Genomic DNA, 24,932 nt, shown 5'->3' on the forward strand with positions numbered 1-24,932 from the left:
TTTTTGGTAATCTCAGTCTCTCACTGAACGTGCTCCTGTGGCTAGCCAGCATGTTATGGAGTGGGTGGGACGTATTGTCCAACATTGTCTTTATCTTGGACAACATTTGCCTCTCTGACACTACCTTAAGAGAGTCCAGCTCCATCCCCACAACATTACTGGCCTTGCGGATCAGTTTATTGAGTCTGTTGGCATCAGCAACCCTCAACCTGCTGCCCCAGCATGCAACAGCATAGAGGACAGCACTGACCACAACAGACTCATAGAAAATCCTGAGCATTGTCCGACAGATGTTGAAGGACCTCAGCCGCCTCAGAAAATAGAGACGACTCTGGCCTTTCCTGTAAAGTGCAGTAGTGTTTTTAACCCAGTCCAGTTTATTGTCTATGTGTACTCCAAGGTATTTATAATCCTCCACAATGTCAACACTGACCCCCTGGATTGAAACAGGGGTCAAGGGTTTCCTGGTCTTCCTACAATCCACAATCAATTCCTTGGTCTTTGCCACGTTGAGCTGCAGATGATTCTGCTCACACCACGTGACAAAGGAGTCGACCACAGCCCGGTACTCTGACTCATCACCCCTGCTGTTGCATCCAACCACTGCAGAGTCATCAGAAAACCTCTGGAGATGGCAGGTCTCTGTGCAGTGGCTGAAATCTGTGGTGTAGAGGGTGAAGTGTGGTCTTCCTGTCAGGTAATCAACAATCCAGGACACCAGAGAAGCATCCACCTGCATCACTGTTAGCTTATCACCCAGGAGGGTCGGCCTGATGGTGTTGAATGCACTGGAAAAGTCAAAAAACATGACCCTCACAGTGCTCGCCAACTGGTCCAGATGGGTGTAGACACAATTGAGCAGGTAGATGATGGCATCCTTAGTTCCTAGATGGGGCTGGTAAGCAAATTGAAGGGGATCCTGATGTGGTCTTACTATGGGTCGGAGCTGGTCCAGGATGAGTCTTTCCAGGGTCTTCATGATGTGGGAGGTCAGTGCCACAGGCCTGTAATCCTGGGGGCCACTGGGAGATGGCAACTTTGGTACAGGGACGAGGCATTATTAGAAAATTGTGCATAAAGTGAAAATAATTATTCTACAGAAAAATGTTCCCAATCAGTATTAAATGGGATAATATTACTGCTTCATACTTTGAGTTAATTTGAAATAATTTGAATTCTGTTTAATGTCAAGCTTAATATATATAAATCATATGCTTACAGTGGCTCCATATCACTGAAAAAAAAACTGTTGTCATGTTGACAGAGCTGCCGTCCCCTCTTCATCATCCTCACAGTTTTTCTTGCTAATGTACTAAAGGGGTTATTGATAACTTTTTCACACTCCACCTTCTCTACATCAACCATATTCACCAAGACGAAACTCATACAATGATAAATCACCGAAGCTCATCAGCTGCTGGTCTCCACTCAGTTTGCCATCACAGACCAGAGGTTTATCCACAGCACACATGCCATCAGAAACAACTGCTGGTCTCTGTGAGAGTTTTTAATATCACAATGGGGATTGTCTTATGAACTAGCTAGATAACTATAGCAACTTATTTTGAACACGTAACCTGTTCTATATCAGACCAGCCTCGTTTTCACAAATTCTTTTTCGAGTGACACATGAAGTGCAATATAGATTATCGTCTGATGTAATCATTTTTATACCTGCAGCCTGTTAGAAAATATGGTATATCAATTGAGGGAAGCCAAGTCTGGTTTACACTCCTGGTGATGCAGATAAGATAGATTACAAGATTACGTTATTTATCACAAATAAAACAGATAAATGTCTCAGCAGGTAGAGCATCTATTAATCAGAATGGTTCAATCACTAGTTGCTTCAGTCTCTTAAAAGAAGCTGTACCATTAATTAATGCTTAGATTGATCATAATTTAAGATTGATCTCTTTTAATGGACTATGTACCAGTGGTCTTTAAGGTGACAGTAATTATACCTTTACCTTATAAAGCCATCACTTGACCCTGCACATCAGGTTAAGTTGTAGGTTACAGATAAAGCTTTGGCACAAATTTTCAGCTGAAGCATAAAGGACTGAAATGAGCTGTAGTACTCCATGAAGCACATCACAGTCCGCTCACAGTGTTCCTCTTTGGATCTTAATCAGTTCACCGTACTCAACCACTTCATGGTTCAAGCACTTAACATTCCACATAATGATCAGTGGAACAACTCCAGCTTTAAAACTCTGTTTTCTCCATAGCTCCTCTGGGACTAATAGCATCAGCTGGTGAAGATTTTCCACTGCCAAGAGTATGGTAATGCAAAGATAAAACACTTTGCACTAAAATTGGACACATTTCCCTAATAAAATTAATTTTAGCTCATAACTGTGATTAATAAATCAGCCAAAGACCTAGACAAAGTCTTAATTCATCTGAAAACCTGATGGTTATCCTTGCTTAGCCTTTACAATAATGGATTACACAGCAGTGGGAAATAGATTTCATCACAACAGATGTCTTTTTGAAAGTGCCGTAATTAAGTTTAAGGATATAATTCATCCACTGTTATCTTCAAATGCTTGTGCCAACACAGTGCAGAAGAGTTACTCCCACGTAGGTCGATTATCTTGCTAATATTTTTACTTCTTCACTGCATACTGTCAGGTTCAATTTATGAGAGAAGATGAAGAAACTCAAAGTATTTATTTTCCTCAATTTATTAAGCAGTTGAAGATTCAAATTAATAATGGTGCCATGGCTCTTCCTCCATTGTGCAAACCAAATGAACAAAACAGCACCACATCCAGGCAGTAAACATTTTTCCTATGTGACGAACAAAATATTAATATGACTGATTAAAAGGTTGGGGGAAGACTGCAATTTAAACTTGGTCCCCCTTATTTGGCGTGGGTCCATCCCTTGGGTCATCTTACGCCTTCTGGACATCTCCCTGTAATAAGGCCTCCTGTAGTTCACCATGACAACCATCTCTTGTCCTGCAGTCAGCCTTATCCGGTCGTTAAGTCATAAGGTATAAATCCTGCTTCCAGGTCCAAACTACTCTGCGTCTATTAAGGCTGTTATGTTTTTAATACAACTGTTGTGTTTTGTGTTTTAATGCCTTGTATCTTGTTCTTTACATATATATATATATATATATATATATATATATATATATATATATATATATATATATATATATATATATATATATATTTATAATCACTATTAATTTTAAAGCTCAGTTTTTAAAACCTTACAATATAGCTACAGCTCAGCCCATGCAGCAGTATATTAATGACTAACCTTGTATTGTGGATGGATTATCTCAGTTGTTCTTCCGACTGAAGTTTGGTCCATTTACAGCATCCTGCCATGCAATTGCATTTGTCCCTAACCATCGGGAACCCTTGCGTTAACTTCTGTCGAGTGGAAAAAAGTTAGCACTGTTTATATTATACTAACAGCTGTGCCGCTAGTGATCATGTAGCACATCATTTTATACCAGCTAGCCCAGCTTGAGTAACCCTACAAACGTCACTGCTGTTTAGTTTTCTGTCTTCATTTATGTTGGAAGTGATAGCAGAGCTGTACGTTTTAATTTTTTCAGAAATCTCTCAGTCAGAACATGGTATATCATGTTTAGGTGGAAACTAGCGAGCTAACTTCCTGCTAACTTCTAACTCCATTAAATTTCATAAATTCTGTTTTCATGGATGCCTGGATGTTAAACTTAATTGTTACACCTGGTAAAGCAGCAGCGCTGATCATTTTATTAAAGATGAAAGAATTTAGACAGTTTGTAACTCTCAGTGATACAGCAGTGTTCGTTTGATTTTGGGACCTGGAGCGAAGTTTGGACCCGGAAACGGCTAATGACATAGGACTTAAAGACTGGATAGAAGGAGAGGGCAGAGAGAGAGAGGGAGCTCCCCCTAACACCATGATTAATAGACATGTTTTCCTGTAGAGCTGTCAGTGTACCACAGTATCTAAGCTGTTCCTAGGACTACCCTCTTCTGGACAGAGATCTCCGATGTTGTTCCTGGGATCTGCTGGAGCCACTCACCTAACTTGGGAGTCACCTCATCTAGTCCTCCGATTACCACTGGGACCACTGTTACCTTCACCCTCCACATCTTCTTGAGCCCTTCTCTTAGCCCTTGGTATACCTCCAATATATATATGATGTGTATGTATGTGTATCTATATATGTCTTTACTCTAAAAGATCTGAGAGTCTCCATAGCAGATACAGCCTGCTCTGTACTTTGTTTTAGATGGCCTTTGAATTGTTAGTCCAATCCAGTTTAATGGTCAGGTGCTTATATGAGTCCATTTGCCAATACCCATTCCCAGTATGTTTGTCTTTCTAAAAGTCCACCACCAGCTCTTGATTTTGTGTTAACCTGGAACCGGCGCTGATACCAGTTGATGAAGTCCTTGGTCAGTTTGAAAAAATAAGTAAGATGAAACCACCCCTATTGCAACAATGATCATAAATTTATATCACCATGTTGACAAATGACACTCAAAACAATAATCAAAAATACACATTTAACTTTTTCAAGATAGATCAGGTCGAGAGGGAAGCAGAAGCTGCAATAAATATAACAGTTATATAGAGATACTTTAAGCAGCCAAAAAGGACTGAATTGATTACAATGTAGAACACAGTATGTACAATAACACAGAGCCATAAAGACTTGCAAAACAGATCATGTCTTTATTTTACACACAGCCCCTTCTTAAATCCTGTTGACTGCAGGCTATTTATCAGCATAAGCAAAGATATAATACATAAAAAACACAAACACTGGAAATCAGTTTTGGGCACAACACATTGTGCACGCGCCAACGCGTCTTTAAAGCTGTGAATGAACGAAGTGCACGCGGAGACCACCTCTTAACATTAACAATTAAAACTCCGCCTACCTTTGCTTTCCGCAGTAACCTGACATTCCACTGAAGTCGTGGTTCAGAGCGCGCTACCGCCTGCAAGCGACGCAGACGTCAAGGCCACGTCGACTAAAACAAACAAAAAGACGCTCAAAAATTGTTTCCTGACTTTTTTCTCAGTCTGAAGCAGAATTTTGACACCGTGCACTATGTTAGATTCGTCTTCTAGCGAAGACACTGGTGGGGAGTCCGACTTGGAGCCTCAGAGGAAACCGGACGCCTCTTCCTCTGCAGAGAAACGGGAAACGGGACCCCCGGGCAGCCAGCAGCTGCGCTGCGCGACACCTGGAAGCCTCGCCGGCAAAAGTACGAAAGTGAACAGCGCTACAGATGAAGAGCAGGAAAAGAGGAAACGCGAGTCCATTCAGAAGGAGGAAGAGGAGAGGAAAATAAAACTGCAGATTTATGTGTTCGTCCTCCGGTGCATAGCCTACCCGTTCAACGCCAAGCAGCCCACCGACATGTCCCGTCGGCAGCAGAAGGTGAGTTATTGCTGCACACCTGTTGTGTGTCTGCTATACAAAAACCACTGTCTACCACTGGAAATGTGTTAACTGGAAGCAATTGGTCTTACCAGTCTAAGAAGTCAACACAAACGAGAAAACTTTGCATCGTTTTTGTTATCACTAGAACCAACCGGTCAATTCGGTTTATATTTAATCCACAGTTAATCGTCAATTTTAACTAAATATACCCAGAAACGACGGGACATCCTGTGAAGGTTCGCAGAATGCTACAGGGGTTTTTGTAGCTGCGTTCCCAGACCGGAGCTTGGGAAAGTTCTCTTGGCATCAGGGGAGCATTCGCTTCTGGCAAAAATGACCGTACGGAGGATGTTTTACGAACCTTTACCGGACCTCCAGTTTCACCGTTCGGGTTAACGCCGTCCTCCGTCGTGGCTCTCCTTTCCTCTCACCGCAACTGCTCTGAGCAGCGGCTTCAGGTATTGCTGCGCTCGGGGAGATTAGTTGTGTTGACCGGTATTACAAGTCTAACAAGATCACGATTACACGGTCATACCCTGAAAGCATACAGTGCCACACAACTTGGAATATTTCACAAGTCGTTTTCAGCAGATAATCAATTCATTCCTCATCTTTTTTCTCCGCTTTTTTGCGGCAGGAGTTGACGCATCTGCAGGGGAGAAGCAACCTGCTAGTCTGCAAGTCATAAACTCACAAAAAAGAGAAAAGAGAGACACAAGAGAAAGACTTTATGCTTAAACAAAAACCCTTTTTTTTTTTTTTTTTTTTTTTTTTACAAAAATGTTGTTTTACGAGTTGCAGCTCATTAAAATCTGTGGTTGCAAGAGATATTTTTTCTGTTTAGGCAGATTTATGAACCCATTCGTAATATATCTGCTTTACAGCACAAAATTTAAGGAAATCTGTTTGGTTGTCTATTTCTTTTTTGTAACATTGCTACAAATGCATATACATCTTACACTGTTGGTAAGCCTGTTTAGTTCCACTTATATGGTCCTACATTTGTAAGGAAAATGACTTTTTGTGGATTGAGCAGCAGAGCTGAGTAAGTTGCCTCCAGGAAAAATTTGCCTTCTCTGTCAATGCCAAACAGCTTATTCAGCTGCTAACTCTTGTTTGGTGTCCATTATTGGACTGAATGATTGAAATCTGAAGAAACATCACATGATGGCAACTATGCTAATAACAAAGATGACTAATGTGGCACTCAGATAATTGTTAATAGTTGAATGACCAATGTTGACGTCTATGATACCTGTTTAAGACTTTAATGTTGTTCAAATGAGAGCTTTACACATCTCTTGAAAATTCTCCAAAAATGTTGTTCAGTGTGATGACGATGAACTTCAGCTGTTAGTGAGGGAAGGAGTGATGAAGTTCTCCGTAAGCTTGAAGAGGCCAAGATGACACTGTTGGTATCAATATTGTAACACATTTAGATATTTTTAGTATTGAATAACTATTCAACTATATCAAACTATTGTTTTGTATTTCTTTTTTTTCATTAAAAATAAATTAAAATTAGGATAAGAAATCTATTTTAGCTTCTGTGATGTTATGGGCCTCGCTCTGTTAGTGCCTTTCCTAACTACACTTTCCTGCATGTTTCTCACACAGCACGCTGGGCTGGTGTTCTCGGTTGGTCTTTGCTATTGGTTGCGACCGGTTTGCAAACTATGAATTGGCACACTACTACTAGGATGTACTAGTGTAACTAGGTTGATTGTACTAAGAGTATGACACATTCAAGGAGCTAGTAGCCAGCTCAAATCATTTTAGCCAAACACACAGCTCTAGATTGGATTGCAGGATGCCCTGAACACGGTCCTTGACGATTCAGCTGATTATGTGAATAGTTTCCTTCTGTTTGTCCACATTAGAATCACATGAATGTATTTGTGAAGAGCTGGAGTGCAGCCCCATGTTTTGACATTTCAGCATACACATCTGAGTATCATACATTGCCTTAATTCGCATGCGTGCGCGTTGTCGAAAAATTCTACCACATATGTAGGAGTCGTCAGTTCATTGCACAGACGACAAAAGCTAAGCAAATAATGTTTATTTAAACATAAGCACATTTTTCTTTTTACTGATTAATGGTTAAGGTTAGGGATAGGGTTATGGCTCATCTCACAATGTATGGATAACCATACGTGAGTGGTTACACCTGATGTTCAGCAGTGGCTTCCTGTGCCTTAATGGTGGGCATAAATAGATGTTGCAGCAGTGTGAAAAGCAAACAGTGTGGAGGGTCTTTCCATAGTATTTAGACAAAGGAAGCCAACATCTGGTTCAGTAAATCAATAAATGGTCTGATGACAAACTCATTAACTGGATCAGGATCTTGTACCAAGAGCAGTTGTGAATCTAGTGTTTTGGGTCCTTTACAATTCACAAAGAGCCTCTCCAATCAGCATTTATTATATTATAGATAATTTAATAATACAAGATAAGTCTAGTGAAATGACAGTTAAATGACAGAATATTAATCTGGAAATGGGAGAGATTATATTTATTTACATAAAAATGTCAAAGATCAAGCTGAGTGGTTATAAAGTTGGCTTCTTTGTTGTTTCAAACAAGGATAATACTTTCTGCATCTGTGAGTCGGCTAGAGGCTACTCTGGTCCGAGTCGCATAAATTTCATCAGCACGAGTAGTCCTACAGACGTCCATGTTGTCTGTTTTTATGACCTTGTGGATTTGTCAACAAGGTCTAGTGATGGGCAAAGCGAGGCTTTGTGAATCACTGAAGCATGTTTGTGCCGGAATTGTATCGAGGCTTCGAACTCATCTCCACCATGACACCTTTGGCCAATTTGGGTATCGCTACATCTTGATAATGCTATTCTGTGAAACAATGACGCAGGCAAGCCCAGCACAATTACAAACGAGCTACTTACTATACCAGACTGTCAAAAACTGTGACACACAAAGACGCATCCTGTGATTGTGCTGATCAGTGTGCTTCAGCAAAACTCTCCATTAGAGCAGGGCGATATGGCCAAAAATATTTATCACGATATATATTTGAAAATTTGCGATAATGATATAACTGATGATATAATTGATGCGAGACAAAATACAACTCCACAACTTTACTAGCGCAAAAAACCCCATCCATTTATTTTCACTTAAACAAGCAGCTGTTTTTTATGTGCATTAAAGCTATATAAAAAATTAACAGTGCAAATGCAAATTCCTTGCTAAAAGTTTAACCAAAAGGCATTTCCAGTAGAAATGGGCTGATATATCCTGAGCATAACCATGTATAATATCCACTGAAGTTAAAAAGAGGTGCTTTGCAACATTAAACTGCAGTGTGCCAAATAAAAAAGTCAAATACGTATTTTTCGGACCATAAGGTGCACGGGATTATAAGGCACATTAAGCAAAACAAGCAGTCAGATAAATCAAACTATTCAACTCATTCTTCTTGCTTCCTCCACTTCTGTACCATTGATTCATTAATGCTGTATTCTATCACAGCTGCTCTATTCCCATGTTGTTGCACTATATTAATGACTAACCTTCTATTGTGGATGGATTATCTCAGTTGTTCTCCTGACTGAAGTTTGGTCCGTTTACAGCATCCTGCCATGCGATTGCATTTGTCTCTAACCATCAGGAACCCTCACGTTAACTTTTATCGAGTGGAAAAGTGTTAGCGTTCATCCTCCAGCTTCACTGTTTATGTTATGCTAACATAGCTGTGTCGCTAGTGATCACGTAGCACATCATTATATACCAGCTAGCCCAACTTCAGTAACCCTACAAACGTCACTGCTGTTTAGTTTCCTGTCTTCATTTATGTCGGAAGTGATAGCAGAGCTGTACGTTTGAATTTTTTCAGAAATCTCTCAAGCATGATATAGCATGTTCTGACTAGGTAACTAGCGAAACTAGCGAGCTAACTTCCTGCTAACTTCTAACTCCGTTAAATGTAATAAATTCTGTTTTCATGGATGCCTGGATGTTAAACTTCATAGTTACACCTGGTAAAGCAGCAATGCTGATCGTTTTATTAAAGATGATAGAATTTAGACAGTTTTTAACTCTCAATGTGCCGCAGTGTTCGTTTGACTTTGGGACCTGAAGCGGACGGAGTTTAGGACCCAGATTACTCCCAGATTTACGAGCACCTTAGTCCGACAAATACGGTAATAACGGCCCGCTTGCATGTTCTACAAAAAAAAAAAGTGCTTTGGTGGGGCTCTGACGGACAAACACCAAACCAGTTCCACACCACTGAAGTGGCACCATTTTTACAAACTAATTCTGGTTCATCCGTTTCACTCAACGATCCGCTTTCTTCCTTCTCATTCTCCGTTGCCGCCATGATTTTTCGGCATGTGCGTATGAAAACAAAGGCACTGCGCATGCACGTTTTACCCATATTCTATCGCGATATTTCATTTTCTTATCGTTGCCTAACATTGTACCGTTATTACCGTGAACGGTATAATTTGGCCCATCTGTTAATATTTGTGTTGCTCACAGTAAATCAATTTATAAAGTAAAACATTCTTAGAAAAGACAGCCGAGTTTACCGTAATAACCACACAGGTTTCCAGCTGTTTTTGGTTGACTTTTAAGTTTTTGGGGGTGTATGTCATCAGGCTTGTTCTACACACTGTCAAGCAAAGCTAGAAGCTGGCATAGCGTTAGCTTTTATTTTGAATTATTTAAAGAATATATATTTAAATGAAAATGCTATGTTCTTTCCTTCTTTGTAAGTTAACATGTGTTATGTTTTCTGACCAATCCTCATCCTCTGCTGAGCAACTTCTAACCATGCAAGCCTCCTGTTGTTTTTGAGATATTCACAATGGAAGCGTCAGCGAGAATAAAAAGGAAAAGAAAAAATTCATCTGTCATGAAAATTGTTAAGAAAGACATCATCTGTAATTAATGGATGTGTTTTTCTAGCTTTTGTTTTTACAGTATGAATATATTCTTTATGGTGTGTGTGAGTAATGCAGTGTATGATGTCACTTGACGCAGCAAATAACATTTTCTGTTGAAAGTAGAAAAATACTAGAAAACTAAGTCAGAGCTGAAAATTTATCCGTGTTTTATTTCCTCGATGAAAGCAGAGGTGGTGTTTATTGAGATAATTTCATGATTTTAGAGCGCAGTGTGCCACTCTCTCTCTGCTGATAGGAGTGAATGGAGTTCACCCAACAGTCTCTGTCTCTCGCTTTCTCTCATCTATATGCCAGTAATCATTAAAATAAGATATTTATGTTATTTATATATCTATATAGTGTTTATTTTACTACGTTTTGGATTCCATTGTTTAGGTTCTTGGATAGTCTATATTAGTTTCACACAATCCACAGCAAAAATAACAATGATAGAGAGTGTATTAAATCGAAGCAGTTGCATCATAAGCGTTAATTTAGTAATTACAAGACAAAATGTGAATCCTGGTCATTTCTTTTATACATCAGAGACGTAGAACAGAAATGACTACTTGACTGTCAGGTTAGTATGGCTTGCTAGGTCTAACATGAAAACTGTTATCAAAAAGTTGAGTATCAAGCTCATAGCCAGATGGAAAGAGACAGAGATGGTTCTTTGAAGAAACTCTTACAGAACTATCAATAAAATTGCTAATAGTGCTGGGCGATATGGAAAAAATATTTATCACGATATGAATTATTTTATATCACGATAACGATATATATCACGATATACGACCTGACCTGTGGTCATCTAGAAAGTACGCAGTCTGTAAACAGCGAGTGCCGAGGGTGCAGTCTTTGTTTTGAGTTACCGTAAAGTATGTCGCAAATCCGGGTGCACGTACAGCAGCACCAGCTCGCAAACCACGAGATGGAGTTTCTTTGCGAAAAATATAATTTTTTTTATACTTTATTTTTTCTTGCATAAAGTTAAGAGCATGTATAGTGAGAAGACAACACTAATATATTTGCCACAGGCTATTTAACCCTTTAAGACCTACCATGGAACCAAGTCCGCCAGAGCTTATCTTTATGTTTTTGCATGCTGTAGTGCCACTTGTGGGAGTATTTCAAGTTTCCATATATCAATATAACCGTTATAGCCCAAATTTTAATAATATGTATGCATTAAGTCCATAGTAACTACATAAATTGCAAAAACTTGTAGTGCAATAAACTACAAAAAAATTGAAAATCGTTTTTTTGTTTTTTACATATATTTCTAGTTAAAAAAAATTTAAGAGGTGTATCCCTCAAAACTGTAAATACAAAAGTTTCCAACCACGAGAAATTTATTTTGAGTGTCTTCATAGTTTTATTTTTGAGATACACTAATTTTTATATACTACAGGAAAAATGAAAATAAATATTATAATGCATCAAAATAAACTATTTCCAACAGTGTAATTTGAGTTCTAAGCATCCCAGAAACGATACAGAAAAACATAAAGTCAAACATGTCTTTTAAAAACACCAACATAGGCTTATAAGGCCCTTTTGCGAAAATGACGTCACTTCCAGTTTCGGGCAGGTAATGGCGGACGTGCGATAGTTCGCGCTGACGTATATGCCAACATAGGAAGTCTTATGAACGTCGGCAAAGCGTGTTTGTGGAATATTATCTTTTTGTTGCTGCAAGTTTGGAATATTGTGTTTTTGTTGCTGCAAGTGCTTCTTATGCAATTTTTGCAAAGTTATATGTGGAAGGAAACCGTGACCTTGGACAAGCTAATGGCATAAGATGTAAGTACAACTCCTCCGGTTTCACATGCAAAAAAAATTATTCCACTACCTTACGTGGTTCCAGTTCTACAGGGATTTAAAAATAGTTAGGTAAAACGGAGTGTGCCTGCTCCGACCAGTTGTAAAGGGTTAATTATATATTTTATGTAATAATTTATAAAATTTGGGTTAGTACGATATAAACGATAGAAGACAAATGGCACGATAGACACTTTTCTATCGTCCACACGATATATATCGTCATATCGCCCAGCACTAATTGCTAATATGATGAAAGTCATTTTTCAGGCTCAGAATGGACGTTTTGTAGACAGATACATTATTACCGGCTGAATTCATTTTACAGTTTTAATGTGTAGGCTGTGATAGCTTCTGCCACAATCTAGATTTAGTAAGCATTTAGATTGTGTTAACCACTGCACTATGGAGCCACTCCTGTCTTACGCGACAAGGATAGTTTTCCGACAGGTTGATTAAAAGTCATCAGATGTGTTTGATTGCATTTAGTTGAATAAGTGACTGGTCCTTTTTACCCCTCAGTCATAAAAGGTTGATGGGGTAGTGTTGTCAGCTGGGTGTGCAGGTGGCATGAAGACCTAAGTTTGTGAATGTGATAACTTGAGAATGAGGCAACATAAGAGCTTCATATTGATACCATAGGTGCATATACTAAGAATTTTGGACAAGTTTGAATCCGTCACCTTGACCTCAGGGTCAGAGGTCAAGTTTGCTGAATTTTTTATTAATGCGGTAGCTCAAGGAAGTAGGACTTTGAAACTGATATGATAGGCGTGTCTACTGGGAGGCTGAGGGGTAGCACTGGTGGTTGCCAGTATTTTTACATCTGCATTCATCCAGATGTTTTTTCCAAAACTGAAGAAATGTCAGTGTGTTTCTTGCAACCATAAATACCAAGACATAACAAAAGTACCACCTTGTCTCACAGATGAGATGGAGCCTTCTTGTGCAGTAATTTTGCTCTTCAAAGTCTTTCCAACATTTAGCCAATAAGCTATTTTGGTTTCACCAGTTATTGGTTCACCAGTGGTTTATTTTTAGTTTATTTGGCACTTAACAGCGTACACTATATTACTCTACTTGTGCCAGGTGACCAGATCCTTAGGGTGGACCAATTCTTGCGCAGTGTGTTTTAGGGTTTGAAAGCCACAGAGACGAGGTACTTACAGAAATGTATCTCAGCTGTTCTGATACTGCTGGGATCACTAAAGGTTGTCGCTTATGCAGCAGCTATCCTTATCTCTCTCTGGAGCATTCTTTAGGTGACACCCAGCTTTCACAAATGTCCAACTGGGATAACCACATTTACTCAGGGCCTTCATGATATGATGTTCAATAGGACTGTTTATAAGGTTGGGGAAACCTGCAGTCAGCTGAGACCAAAGAAGTCCCTTAGATGAGTGATGAAATGTTTCTCCCACAGAAAATGTGACGTCCAGATGAACAGAATCTACTTCTTGGGAAGTAATTAAGTAGTAAACCTTAACATTAGCTGTTCAACTACGAACAATTACCCAATAGCCACATTAGCCATCTGTCGCCATTACCGTGGGAACTAGCAGGCTGCAGTTAGATAACAGATGGATAATTGTTGCTGGTTTAATGGGTCACGCATGGAGTACTGGGCTATGGGAGAGTGTATTATGTACATATGGGGAACCTGACGGATTGCTGGTTGTACAGAGCAACAGAGGAACCACAGCTGAACAGAGCAGAGAGTCAAGAGTGTGGAAAACGAATCAGAGCAAATAAAGAGTGAAATCTGGAGGACTTCAGACCTGAAAAGCAGAATTAAAGAGCTGTTGACTGAGGTTTGGTGACAAGGTGACAGATGTGGACAAACTGATAAACTTTACCTTTTTTACTTTTGCAATAGTTTAATAAAACGTGTTTATGTTATTATAGCCAGCAGTAGAGGTCAGTGTTAAAATATCTCTATCTCTTAAAGGTGCAACGTGTGGTGACTATTGTTGTGATGTGGCGCTACATAAATAAAATTCAATTTACTTCAATATTTTAGCATAACTTTTGTTTAGACAGTACACTACAGATTGTTGGTGTCTGTGCATGAAACAATCGTACCTTTACATGGTTTTGAGGTGTTTGGAGTGGCATTCAAATCCATTTTGTGGTGAGTGAAGAAAACTGAATATATTCCTCTAGTTGTTTTAATTTCTCCAGTGTGCAAAATGGGCATTCTGACAGTTGTCAGCTGGGTTTGATTGTACCTTTTTTGGTCAGCTATAGTCTTGTTGAATTACTGATAGCTCTGTTATTCTCTCAATGACTGGATCTGCCATGATGAGTCTCCCCCCGTCTTGCATTACACAGAAAATAATTCCTCACATTGTTATTGGAGACCAATGTAACAGTATCCAGAATAAGTATCAGATATATTGATTTATGTTTTTATGGTTTGAACATTAGGATTCCTCATCAACCCAGAGGCATCCGACTATTTTATCTGGTTCTCTACCAGAGGTCTGGAAACTTATGGGTCCCACACAGTATCTTTGCTGTTCCTAGGACTGTGCTCTTCTGGATAGAGATCTCAGATGTTGTTCCTGGGACCTGCTGTAGCCACTTGCCCAGTTTGGAGGTCACTGCCTACCCTGAGTACCCCGATCTCCACAGGAACCACTGTTACCTTCACCCTCCACATCTTCTCTAGTTCCTCTCTCAGCCCTTGGGGCTTATCAAGCTTCTAATCCTTCCTGATGTTGCAATCACTTAGTCATAGTCATAGATGTAGCTATACCATCTTCCTCCACCACTACTGTGTCAGTTTGGTTAGCCATCACCAGCTTGTCCATCTGTATCTGGAAATCTCACAGGATCTTAGCTTGGTCATTATCAGCCACCCTAGAGGACGTATCCCAATTTGACCTTGTGAGTTCCAGGCCATACTTGGGACAGATGTTCCTGTATACTGTGCCAGCATTTTGGTCATGGCATTCCATGTAAGCCCTGCCTGCTAGCATCTTGCACTTTGCTGTTATGTCCCAGATTATTTCAGTGGCATCTCTGCACAACCTGCACTAGGGTCTTGCCTGGTGTGGTAGAATCTAGTCTCTATCTATCGATCTTGTGCTTAGAGCTTGTTCCGATGTTGCCATGATTAGTGCCTCTGTACTGTCTTTCAGTCTAGCTTTGTCCAGCCGTTGGTAGGATTTCTCAGTATCACTTGTTCTGTTTGGCGGTTGTATATGCTGTAAAGCGGCCTGTCCTTCCATGATGGCTCCTCTTTATGCTCCTCTTCTTTCTTGGGTTTCTGCTGCTTGAGCTATTCTCTAAGCACATGATCAGTTGTGGCCATCTTGCTGATGTTGGAACACTGAGAAACGAGTTATTTTACCGTTAGTTTAAATGTTTGATGTCAAAGAATTCATAGGTCCCACATACTTTTCATGTAACCCCTTCTGCAGGGATTACTCGTGTGTAGCATTCCAATAGCTCCCTATTCTCATTCCTTTTCCACTTATGCCTTCTTGTTCCAGTAGCCCACTTCTCATCAGTGTGTCCTGGTTCCTCAACACTTGACACAGACCTTGTTAATCCAAGCAACGTCCGAGCAATTAAAATATTTCTTTTTTACCAGAGGTTTATTATAAATCACTGTTCTTTATATTTTTGTATTCAACATGCCCTTGCAAATGAGATGCCACATTCTCTGTTTGTGTTTGCTTGATGTGTTATATTCAACACGTGTTGCATGTATGTAGCTTAACGGTCACCACAACTTTTATCCGTGGTGGAATTATGTTTGAATTGCCACAAAATACAGAATGAAGAATTTGAAAACCACCCACAAAGCGGGTTTTTGCTAGCACTTTAACAGTGACTTTAAGCTTATATTTGTTTTGTTTTTCATTCATACTGCCACCACCTCATCTTAAACTCTCACTTCATAATAATTATGCCCTTCTCTGTCACTACTGTCTCATTTCTCTCTGTGCTTCATTTTTGTCTTTCTTAGGTCAGTAAGCAGCAGCTACAGGCAGTAAAGGAGCGTTTTCTTGCTTTCCTCAATGGAGAAACTCAAATTGTGGCTGATGAAGCTTTCTGCAATGCTGTGAGAAGCTACTATGAGGTAAAGTGATTGAGTGAGTTTTGTAAAACATTTTTCACAGAAACAAATGTGATTTTAGCTTTACAATTCTATGGCAGGACTGGGACTCTCTTCAGGCATTGCCTTAATTCCTGTTATGTTGTTTCTGACTCACAAGCAGTCTGACAGAAAGGTGGAACCAACCTGATGATATACTCTTATAGTTATTTGACTGTGTCCTTCTTATTTGTTTTCAACAGAGGTGGTGAATCTTCCCAGTTTGTCAATATTAATGCTGACATGAAACAACTAGAACTATCTTTATTCTTTGTAAAGCTGACTGAGGCTAGTATGAAACAAAAGATAACTTTTCATGCTTATAAACTGCCTTGAATGCTGTAGCAACATATATAAGTATAAGTAAATCCTATTTTTCATTTCTACTGAGTTATTGTTATTGATGATGCACTACTTAATTTGAAATGTGAATCTTTTTAAACAAGGTACTAGCAGCAGAATTATATCCAGCTTTAGTGGCAACAGCTTTCTTGCCTGTTCTACTTCTACTGTTTCAAGCACAGATAAGCAGACAGTTAACTAAAACAACTGACAGGCCTATTGTCTCATTTATTAAGATGTTTCCTTCAAAATGCTGCCAGAGTAAAACTGAAAGAAATCAACAGACATATCCTGCTCAGACACTCATTTACATAGGTTGCCATATAAACAATGGAAACACACTGCAAACAACAATGTAAAAAAACAACAAGTCCTACTGTATAAATGCTGCATTAAACATGAAAGGTTTATACAATGTCACAAAACTAGGCAGCTGGGCAACTTTCCTAAGCACAATAATAATGCATCTCTGAGATGCTAATATAGAAATCAAATAACGGGCAATGAGACCTAAAGCAGTATGCTAAAATAAACTTCCATACAAATCACAAATGTATGTAAAGTACCGAAAATGATAATGACATGTCGACAACTGAAAATACAGGCACCAGTAACATGAGGAGGACTTGGACAGCTGAGAAGTCGAGGACACTGAAAAGTCTCTTGACTTCCTAATGGATGAAATCTTTACTCCCAGTTTGCAACAGAAAATTATCATTGACAATGTGGAGGAGGTAAAGCTCCTCCACATGCCAAATGCAGAGAAAGAGTGTCATTAGATATCAGCATTAACAGGACCTCAGTTTGGTGTTTCACAAAGCTGCTGTTTTAAACACTGAATGTACTCAGCTGCATGAAGAGGACATGAGATTTTCTCTGACACAATTTAAACCTGATACAGGTCAAAGGTCATCACTTTTATGTTGAACTAAAAACTTTAATCTACAATTCTTTCAAACTGTGTTTTGCTAGTAGTGTAGAGCATAATATATATTTACACATATAACTTTCTACAGGAATGAATACAATTTATATGTAAAGCAAAGGTCTCCATCACAGTGTTCATGAAATGCTGGGTTTATCCTTTTTCTGGGGCGGGCCTATGGTGGAGCTCTGAAGATTTCCCTGTGAGGGAGCTGCTGGTGAAGATCATGAGTCCTTGATCCCTGCGATGAGCTTCAGCTTCAGTGTTCCTGATGTTTCTAAAATGAAGCCTCTCTCAGTGGGTCAATAGAACATCTGGCACAGGATAGCTGTGATGAACGAAAGGAAGTTTCTTCAAACCTCTGGACCCAGGAAACCCAGCTTGGTCCTGATGGTCTCCCTCACTAGTTTTCCCCAGGGTGAATGTAGCTGTTGATAATAATGTGGACTCTGTTATTAAATTAAAATAACAGATTACACTACACTACTGAAACCTTCTGCTGCTGTTTTTATTTTAAGTTTCTGTCTTACCAGGATGTAGAGTGCTCTGTGAGTGTGATGGATCTAAAACTGTTTAACTCTTCAGTTTTATATCATCCTCAGTCTGATGTTAAAATGTCAAAGGACAGCATTACATTTTTGATATTAACAGTAACGCTGGGCCTCTGTGGAGTGTGCAGCTGATCTCATCTCTGTCTAAAAATAGATAGGGAGAAAAAAAAAGTGCTGAATCATTCAAACGCTTCAGACCAGGGGTCTCCAACTCTATTCCTCGAGAGCTACTGTCCTGCTGCTTTTAGATGCATCCTTGTTCCAAAAATGAATGGCTTGTTACTAATCAATCAATTTATTTATAAGCACGTGTTTAAAAAACAACAACAAAAAAAAACCAAACCCCAAAACAGCACAGGTTGACCAAAGTGCTGTCAAAGTAGAACACGCACATGCACACCAACCAATCACGGGTTGACATATAGTTTTTTTTTGATTGGTTAATGTGGTGGATTTTTCCACTAGCAAGGTGAGCGCTGTGTTTAGAAAGTCCAATATTTATCACGTGTTCCTGCAGTAAATGTGACAACAGTACTTGGAAAAAAATTATGTTGGAAATTCTTTTTTATAACTCGAGTTTTTGTTGGCCTGTCAACACAATTTAAAAACTGGTATAGAGTTTGAAGTTTGCACTTTTAACGCAAATTAAAACATTGGTCTCGGCGAGGCTCCGTCTGCTGATACGTCATCTTAAGTCTCGACAGTGTCGTTTTGATGCATTTGTCTTTAAAGACTGACTGGTCTAAAAAAAAAAGTTATAGATTTAACACTATGTGAAGTTGGATTGAAGAAATAAAGTTTAAAGTTATAGCTTTCAGGGAATGTGTAGTGTCATCCTGTGCGAATACTGAATGACCTCACTAGGTTTGTTGGTTTGCTGTTGGTTGGTTTGGTTGCTGCTAACAGACTAATAGGCTTTGTAAGTTTCTTACATGGCATGATCAGAAATCTTGATATCCATCAGCATGTCTGTAGGGAAAATAGACAGATGTATGTGATGGACAAAAACAGAGAAGGAGAAAACAACAACAGAATTCTCCATAGAAGAGCTGCTATACTTTTTGGAAACCTTATTTCCTTGTTTTTATTGAGAAATTCTTACCTCACTGATACTGATTCATACTAGAAGTGAGAAAAAGTGAAATCCAAATATAAAGTGGAGGAACCTATACTAAGGAGTTTTTTTTGTTTTTTTTAACATCCTGGACATCAGCACAAAGAACTGACCCTTGTGCTTTGGTAAGAAACCTGTTCATGTTTGTGGTAAACTGTTATCTTGTAAACTGTTTGGATATGCTTGAGAATAGACAGACTGTTTAATTGCATAAAACTGTGCTGATTGGATCTTGTGGACATATGCTCTGTCAGCTGCTTGCCCTGGTTGGTTTGTCCAACTGACCAGGAGAAATCCAACACAGAGGGACGGCATTTATTTATTTATTTTTTTGCTTGTCCGCTGAAACGCCAGCGCACCTGGCTCAAACAGGCTCTCCTCCACATGGTCCTTTATAAAGTGCTGTACAAATCCCAATATTTCAGCTAACAGGTGGATTTTCAGGTTTCAGTGCAGTTAGCCCACAATGACCAAGTTAAGGAGACAGAGAGCCCGCTGCTAAGTCCAGCATTTGAAATCTTGGGCTTCAAATCTCATGTAAAATCTTTGGCTTGTTCCTGTTTCTTTTATTTAATGAATATTTCTGAATTGCAACATATGGTCTCCTCAGCTGAACTAGAAAAAATTATTCATGCATTTGTGTAATCGCGTTTAGAATAGAATAGAATTCAACTTTATTGTCATTGCACATGTCACAGGTACAAGGCAACGAAATGCAGTTTGCATCCATCCAGAAGTGCTTTAGCCATGATATAGATATATTACAAATATATATTAGCAATAATATATATATGTAAGTATATTACAGAAATGGGTCTATTATGTTATGTTATAATGTACACGGTATGAAGGTATGTTATGAATATGCTATAACTATAAGTATGTACAGGCTGTAGTGAGTACAAGCTATGAACAGGATATAAATATGAAAAACTATACAGAAATATAAAATAAAATAAACTATACAGAAATATGAAATAAAAAAACTATACAGAAATATGAGATATACAGCTATACAGAAATGTGAACTATGCAAGTTATAAACAGTTGTAGAATTAAAAATTATCGTATTGTACAGAATGATTATTTACACAGTTTAGATTATTGTAATGCCGTCTTTCCTTTGCAGGGCTTCCTGAAGAGTGAGCGTATTTCCCGGATGGTTCAGAGCGGTGGCTGTTCAGCTAATGACTTTCGTGAGGTTTTCAAGAAAAACATTGAGCGCCGTGTCCGCAGCCTTCCTGAGATCGATGGGCTGAGCAAAGAGACTGTGCTCAGTTCCTGGATCGCAAAGTATGATGCTATCTACAGAGGGGATGAGGACCTGTGGCGTCAACCACAGAGGGCACACCTAAGTGCTGTTTCAGAGCTCATCCTTAGTAAAGAGCAACTCTACGAGATGTTCCAGCAGATCCTCAATATCCGCAAGTTTGAGCACCAGCTGTTGTACAATGCCTGCCAGGTGAGCTGCTTGAGGGTGACCGTTACAGCCAGACACACAAACTGAATGCATAATAGTGAATACTTGTAATCTCTGAACAACGTCCATTGCTTAAATGTAAAGAGAAATCCTGTCTTCTGTTCTAATTATTTGCTAGCCCTGCTTGATAGAAAATACTGAAATCAGTGGAAAGCCCCTAACCAACGTCTCTCTACAGTAAATGTTTTCTTCTGTGTGTCTTTTCTATAACACTTTTCAGTCCCTTTCAGATCAGGGTTTTTCTCCCTTTTACTTGTTTTGGCTGAAGGAGCAGCACCACCATGGTTTCCATTTCATATATTCTTCTAATTTCTATTCAGAATTTAAACATATTCCACGAGAATCAGAATATTATTCTGTTGTACAAATTGTTGTGTCCATACTTTAAATAATTTCTCATGTCAGTATGTTCTGTCCCAGCATCATTGCTAAAAACAGAAATATTGTGCATATGCTATTTGCACTTAAAGCTGGGAATGTGTTTGTCTAAAGTCAAAACTCACTATTTTTACTCTTATATACATGGTGTGATCAGCTGACCTGTGCTGCTGTCTTTATACCACAGTATGTACTTCACCTATGTAAATGTAGAATTCTGTGAATTAATCTAAGCACTTTAAATCCAAACTCATCTCTGCTACACTTGATGTAACCTAACTTTGACCATAAACACCACGGCCACTGTGCAGCAATCCAACACAGTCCGTTACTGTAAGTTCACCACAGTATAGCAAGCAAACCAGTTTATCCTGCACTAAGCTGCAGGATAAACAGAACAAAAATGCTGTTCCAGATCTTTTTGGCCCTATTTAACCCCTGGGTATAGCGCTATAAATGGTGCATGAATTACATGTTTTTGCCTCTTTCATCAATTTGTATGTGATAAGCTAAGGTTAGTCATTAATATACTACAATAACATGAGAATAGAGCAGCTGTGAGAGAATTCAGCATTAATGAATCAATGGTACGGAAGTGGAAGAACCAAGAAGAATGAGTTGAGTAAAATTTGACTTATCTGTTTTGTTTCACTTAATGTGCCTTATAATCTGGTGCGCCTTATGTATGGAAACAGACCTGTTCATCGACAGTGCGCCTTATGGTCCGGAAAATACGGTATTTTGCTTTTTATTTCATTATGTCTCCTATGACATTTGTTTGACTCTGCTGAATAAAGTGTGATACAGAGTCTAATGAGCAGATTGTGAGCTCTCCTATCAGTACATCTAATCAGATTTGAATGTAACCACAGACAACAGGAATACAAAGTACCACTGAACAATGTGATTAACTTGTTGCATTGAGAAAACAAAACAAACAAACAAAAAACACTCCTGCACCCTGAAAGTCCATAAAACACACAAACTCATTCATTCATGTCTGTATCATAAATCTTAAGATTTTAAGATTAAGATTGGTTCAATCATTGGAGCCATTTAAAAAAATAAAAATAAATAAATAGGATGATTAAAGGAAAATAACATGATTGAATTGTGAACAACCATCTGCACACTTCTGCACACATCTAGTGACGTTTCGAGCACACCTGCTTTTCATTAGACAATGAAACACCAAGCAGCACCATCTTAAATAAACTGAACAGTCGACAGTCAACAACTTCCAATCAAGAACCAAATATTTTATTGGACAAACAACAAGTGAAAAATCATCATTGACAGATTTTTCACTTGCGTGTCTGTTGTTTGGCCTACATAAGATCTGACAATGTTGTATGTTGACTAACATTAGTTTTTAAAGGTGTATATAAAAAAACAAAAAAAACAAAAACATTGCATGCATGATAAGGAGCTTCCTTGTTTTGATGTCAGGGGCTTGATCTCCACTTTCAGCCAGTTGATTATCCCAGCAGGGTATCTGACGACTAGCAGGGACGTAGGTGTTTATTGCCTGGATCTTGTTCTTCCCATTTAACTGACTCCTCAGGACTTGCCTCACTTTCTGCAAGTATTTGGTGGTTGTTGTTTTCCTACTGGCCTCTTCATGGTTCGTGTGTGTGTGTGTGTGTGTGTGTGTGTGTGTGTGTGTGTGTGTGTGGGTGTGTGTGGTAAGTATATTATATGGTATGTTTTTCACAGGCTTGACATCCTGCTGAAACTCTCACATCCTCTCACACCTCAGCTGCTGACTGGTTGTATGTCAGAGAATTTCACTTTTGACTGGACAGTTAGTGACAATCTTTTTTTTTTCTCCCTTCTTTTTCAGCTCGATAGCATGGATGAGCAGGCAGCTCAGATCCGTAGAGAGCTGGATGGTAGGTTACAATTGGCCGAAAAGATTGCCAAGGTAAGAATTTATCAGAAGTGCAATAAAAGATTCAACTCATTCAAACTTTTCCATTCTCCCATACAGCTCTGATAAGTTCAGGGCACACATGGGTAAAAACAGTTTTATCCCCCACATGCTCACTTGCTTGAATTGATCGGCAGTTGAATGGGACTGCTCCCTTCTGGAAATCAACATTGTCTGGCCTTCAATTAGCCCTTCTGGGTGTGTCTCGTTGATTAGCAACTGGTCCATTTGTTCTGCTTGACGCTCATGGAGTGCAGTTATTTATTTATTTTCTTTTTAAATCAGTAGGCGTGAATATGTCAGGGGCTGGTGCTGTCCAGCTCTTCATCCTTGAGACTCTGTTGTGGATGTCTGTGACTCTGTGATGGTTGCTGGATCTTTTTCAGGGAGGTTGCTGTGGTCTGCTGTAGCTCCACTAGCCACTAAGCTTTGTTGGAATGGATTGCATCCTTGTCCTTGTATTCTCCCAGTATTGCTCCATCTCCTGCCTTGGTGGGGCTGTTCTCATATTGTTCCTCTGCCATTGAGAGTACACCTTGGTTCAGAGGCGTACAGCTGGTTAATTCTCCTGGCTGAAGCTTAAACTATTATTAATTTTTTATGTTAAATTTAATCTACACTGACGCACTTCATTGGCTGTTTTAAGTACTAACTGATTACTTGCATCCAGAAAATGTCACATGACTTCTATTTCCTGAAGACACACATCCAATGTTGACGTTTTTTATGTTAAGATGAACTTCAATGTATGTTGTGTTTCCTTCAGGAACGGAAATACCCAAAGTTTGTCTCTGCTGACATGGAGGCTCTGTATGTGGAGGAGCTGCGATCATCTGTCAACCTACTGATGGCAAATTTGGAGAGTCTGCCTGTGTCTAAAGGAGGTCCAGACTTCAAACAGAAGCTTAAACGCTCCACCGTAAATAACTCCTTTCTAGATCTTGGAGATGAGGGAGATCTGTCTAAGTCGGACATCGTCTTGTCTTTCACTCTGGAGGTGTGTTTGGGTTTATAGAAATGTCTGCTGGTAACTTGCTCACAAAATACAGTGCTGTGAAAATGTATTTGCCCCCTTCACTATTTATTATGCTTGTGACAAACATGCAAAAAAATTTTTTAGATCATTTAACACATTTTAATTTTTTTTAGACAAAGATGACCTGAGTAGATTAAAATTCTTTTTTAAATGTATGATTTGAAATCCAGGTAATCCTAGCATACTTCATGGCCCGTAGTTCATTCATTCAAAACTCTTCCAGCTGGGTGTGTTTCCTCTTTCTGTTACCTCTTCAAAGAGAAAGTGTCAGTGGTAAAAGCTGGGGATGTGAATGGGTTACTCTGGGTTGAAAACTGAGTTTGTTTGTTGTTCTGTTTGTTGGTGCCAAACCTCTGTTGATTTTCTCAGATTGTAATCATGGAGGTCCAGGGCCTGAAGTCAGTGGCCCCAAACCGTATGGTTTACTGTACCATGGAGGTAGAAGGAGAAGAAAAGCTACAGACCGACCAAGTAGAAGCCTCAAGAGCACAGTGAGTTAATCTTCCTGATCTGTTCAGACCAGGGGTGGGCAATTAATTTTACCAAGGGACCACATGAGAAATTGTGACTGTTGTGGAGGTCTGCAGCAATAAGCTGAACTCAGTTCTGCTCCATGTTATTTCATCTCCTGTTGAACTTATTACTCTCGTGGGAAAATGAATTGCCCACATTTGATTTAGACTGTTTAGAATACCCAAATCTCAGTTTTGGCCACCCAAGTTTGTGAATGTTATAACCTGAGAACGAAGGAGTTTCAAACTGATACCATAGGTATATCTAAAAGTCTTGGACAGTTCAGTGACCTCGACCTCATGGTCAAGGAAAATTTTGTGAATGCGATAACTTGAGAAGGGAAGAGATAAAAGAGAAGGGGAAGGGGACAAATTGCTGTACAGTCCCATATACAGTGGGACTAACTACTTC

The 24,932-nt window shown here is 39.2% G+C and overlaps 1 protein-coding gene across 5 annotated transcripts in view; it reads left to right on the forward strand.

The window, feature by feature from the left end:
- Nucleotides 1–5,080: 5,080 nt before the first annotated feature.
- Nucleotides 5,081–24,932, forward strand: part of cadps2 (Ca++-dependent secretion activator 2) — a 142,545-nt gene continuing 122,693 nt past the window's right edge. For 3 of the 5 annotated variants that reach the window (XM_063480900.1, XM_063480899.1, XM_063480898.1), the window contains exons 1-6: nucleotides 5,378–5,413; nucleotides 16,124–16,237; nucleotides 20,314–20,646; nucleotides 22,886–22,966; nucleotides 23,739–23,969; nucleotides 24,378–24,499. In XM_063480900.1, the coding sequence (XP_063336970.1) occupies nucleotides 5,393–5,413; nucleotides 16,124–16,237; nucleotides 20,314–20,646; nucleotides 22,886–22,966; nucleotides 23,739–23,969; nucleotides 24,378–24,499 (902 nt within the window). In that variant the 5' untranslated portion in view covers nucleotides 5,378–5,392. Of the gene's footprint in view, nucleotides 5,414–16,123; nucleotides 16,238–20,313; nucleotides 20,647–22,885; nucleotides 22,967–23,738; nucleotides 23,970–24,377; nucleotides 24,500–24,932 lie in introns of all 5 variants that reach the window. The other 2 variants (XM_063480896.1, XM_063480897.1) reach the window with 1 other exon arrangement.

The sequence above is a fragment of the Pelmatolapia mariae genome, linkage group LG7, assembly GCF_036321145.2.
Source record: "Pelmatolapia mariae isolate MD_Pm_ZW linkage group LG7, Pm_UMD_F_2, whole genome shotgun sequence".
NCBI lineage: Eukaryota > Metazoa > Chordata > Actinopteri > Cichliformes > Cichlidae > Pelmatolapia > Pelmatolapia mariae.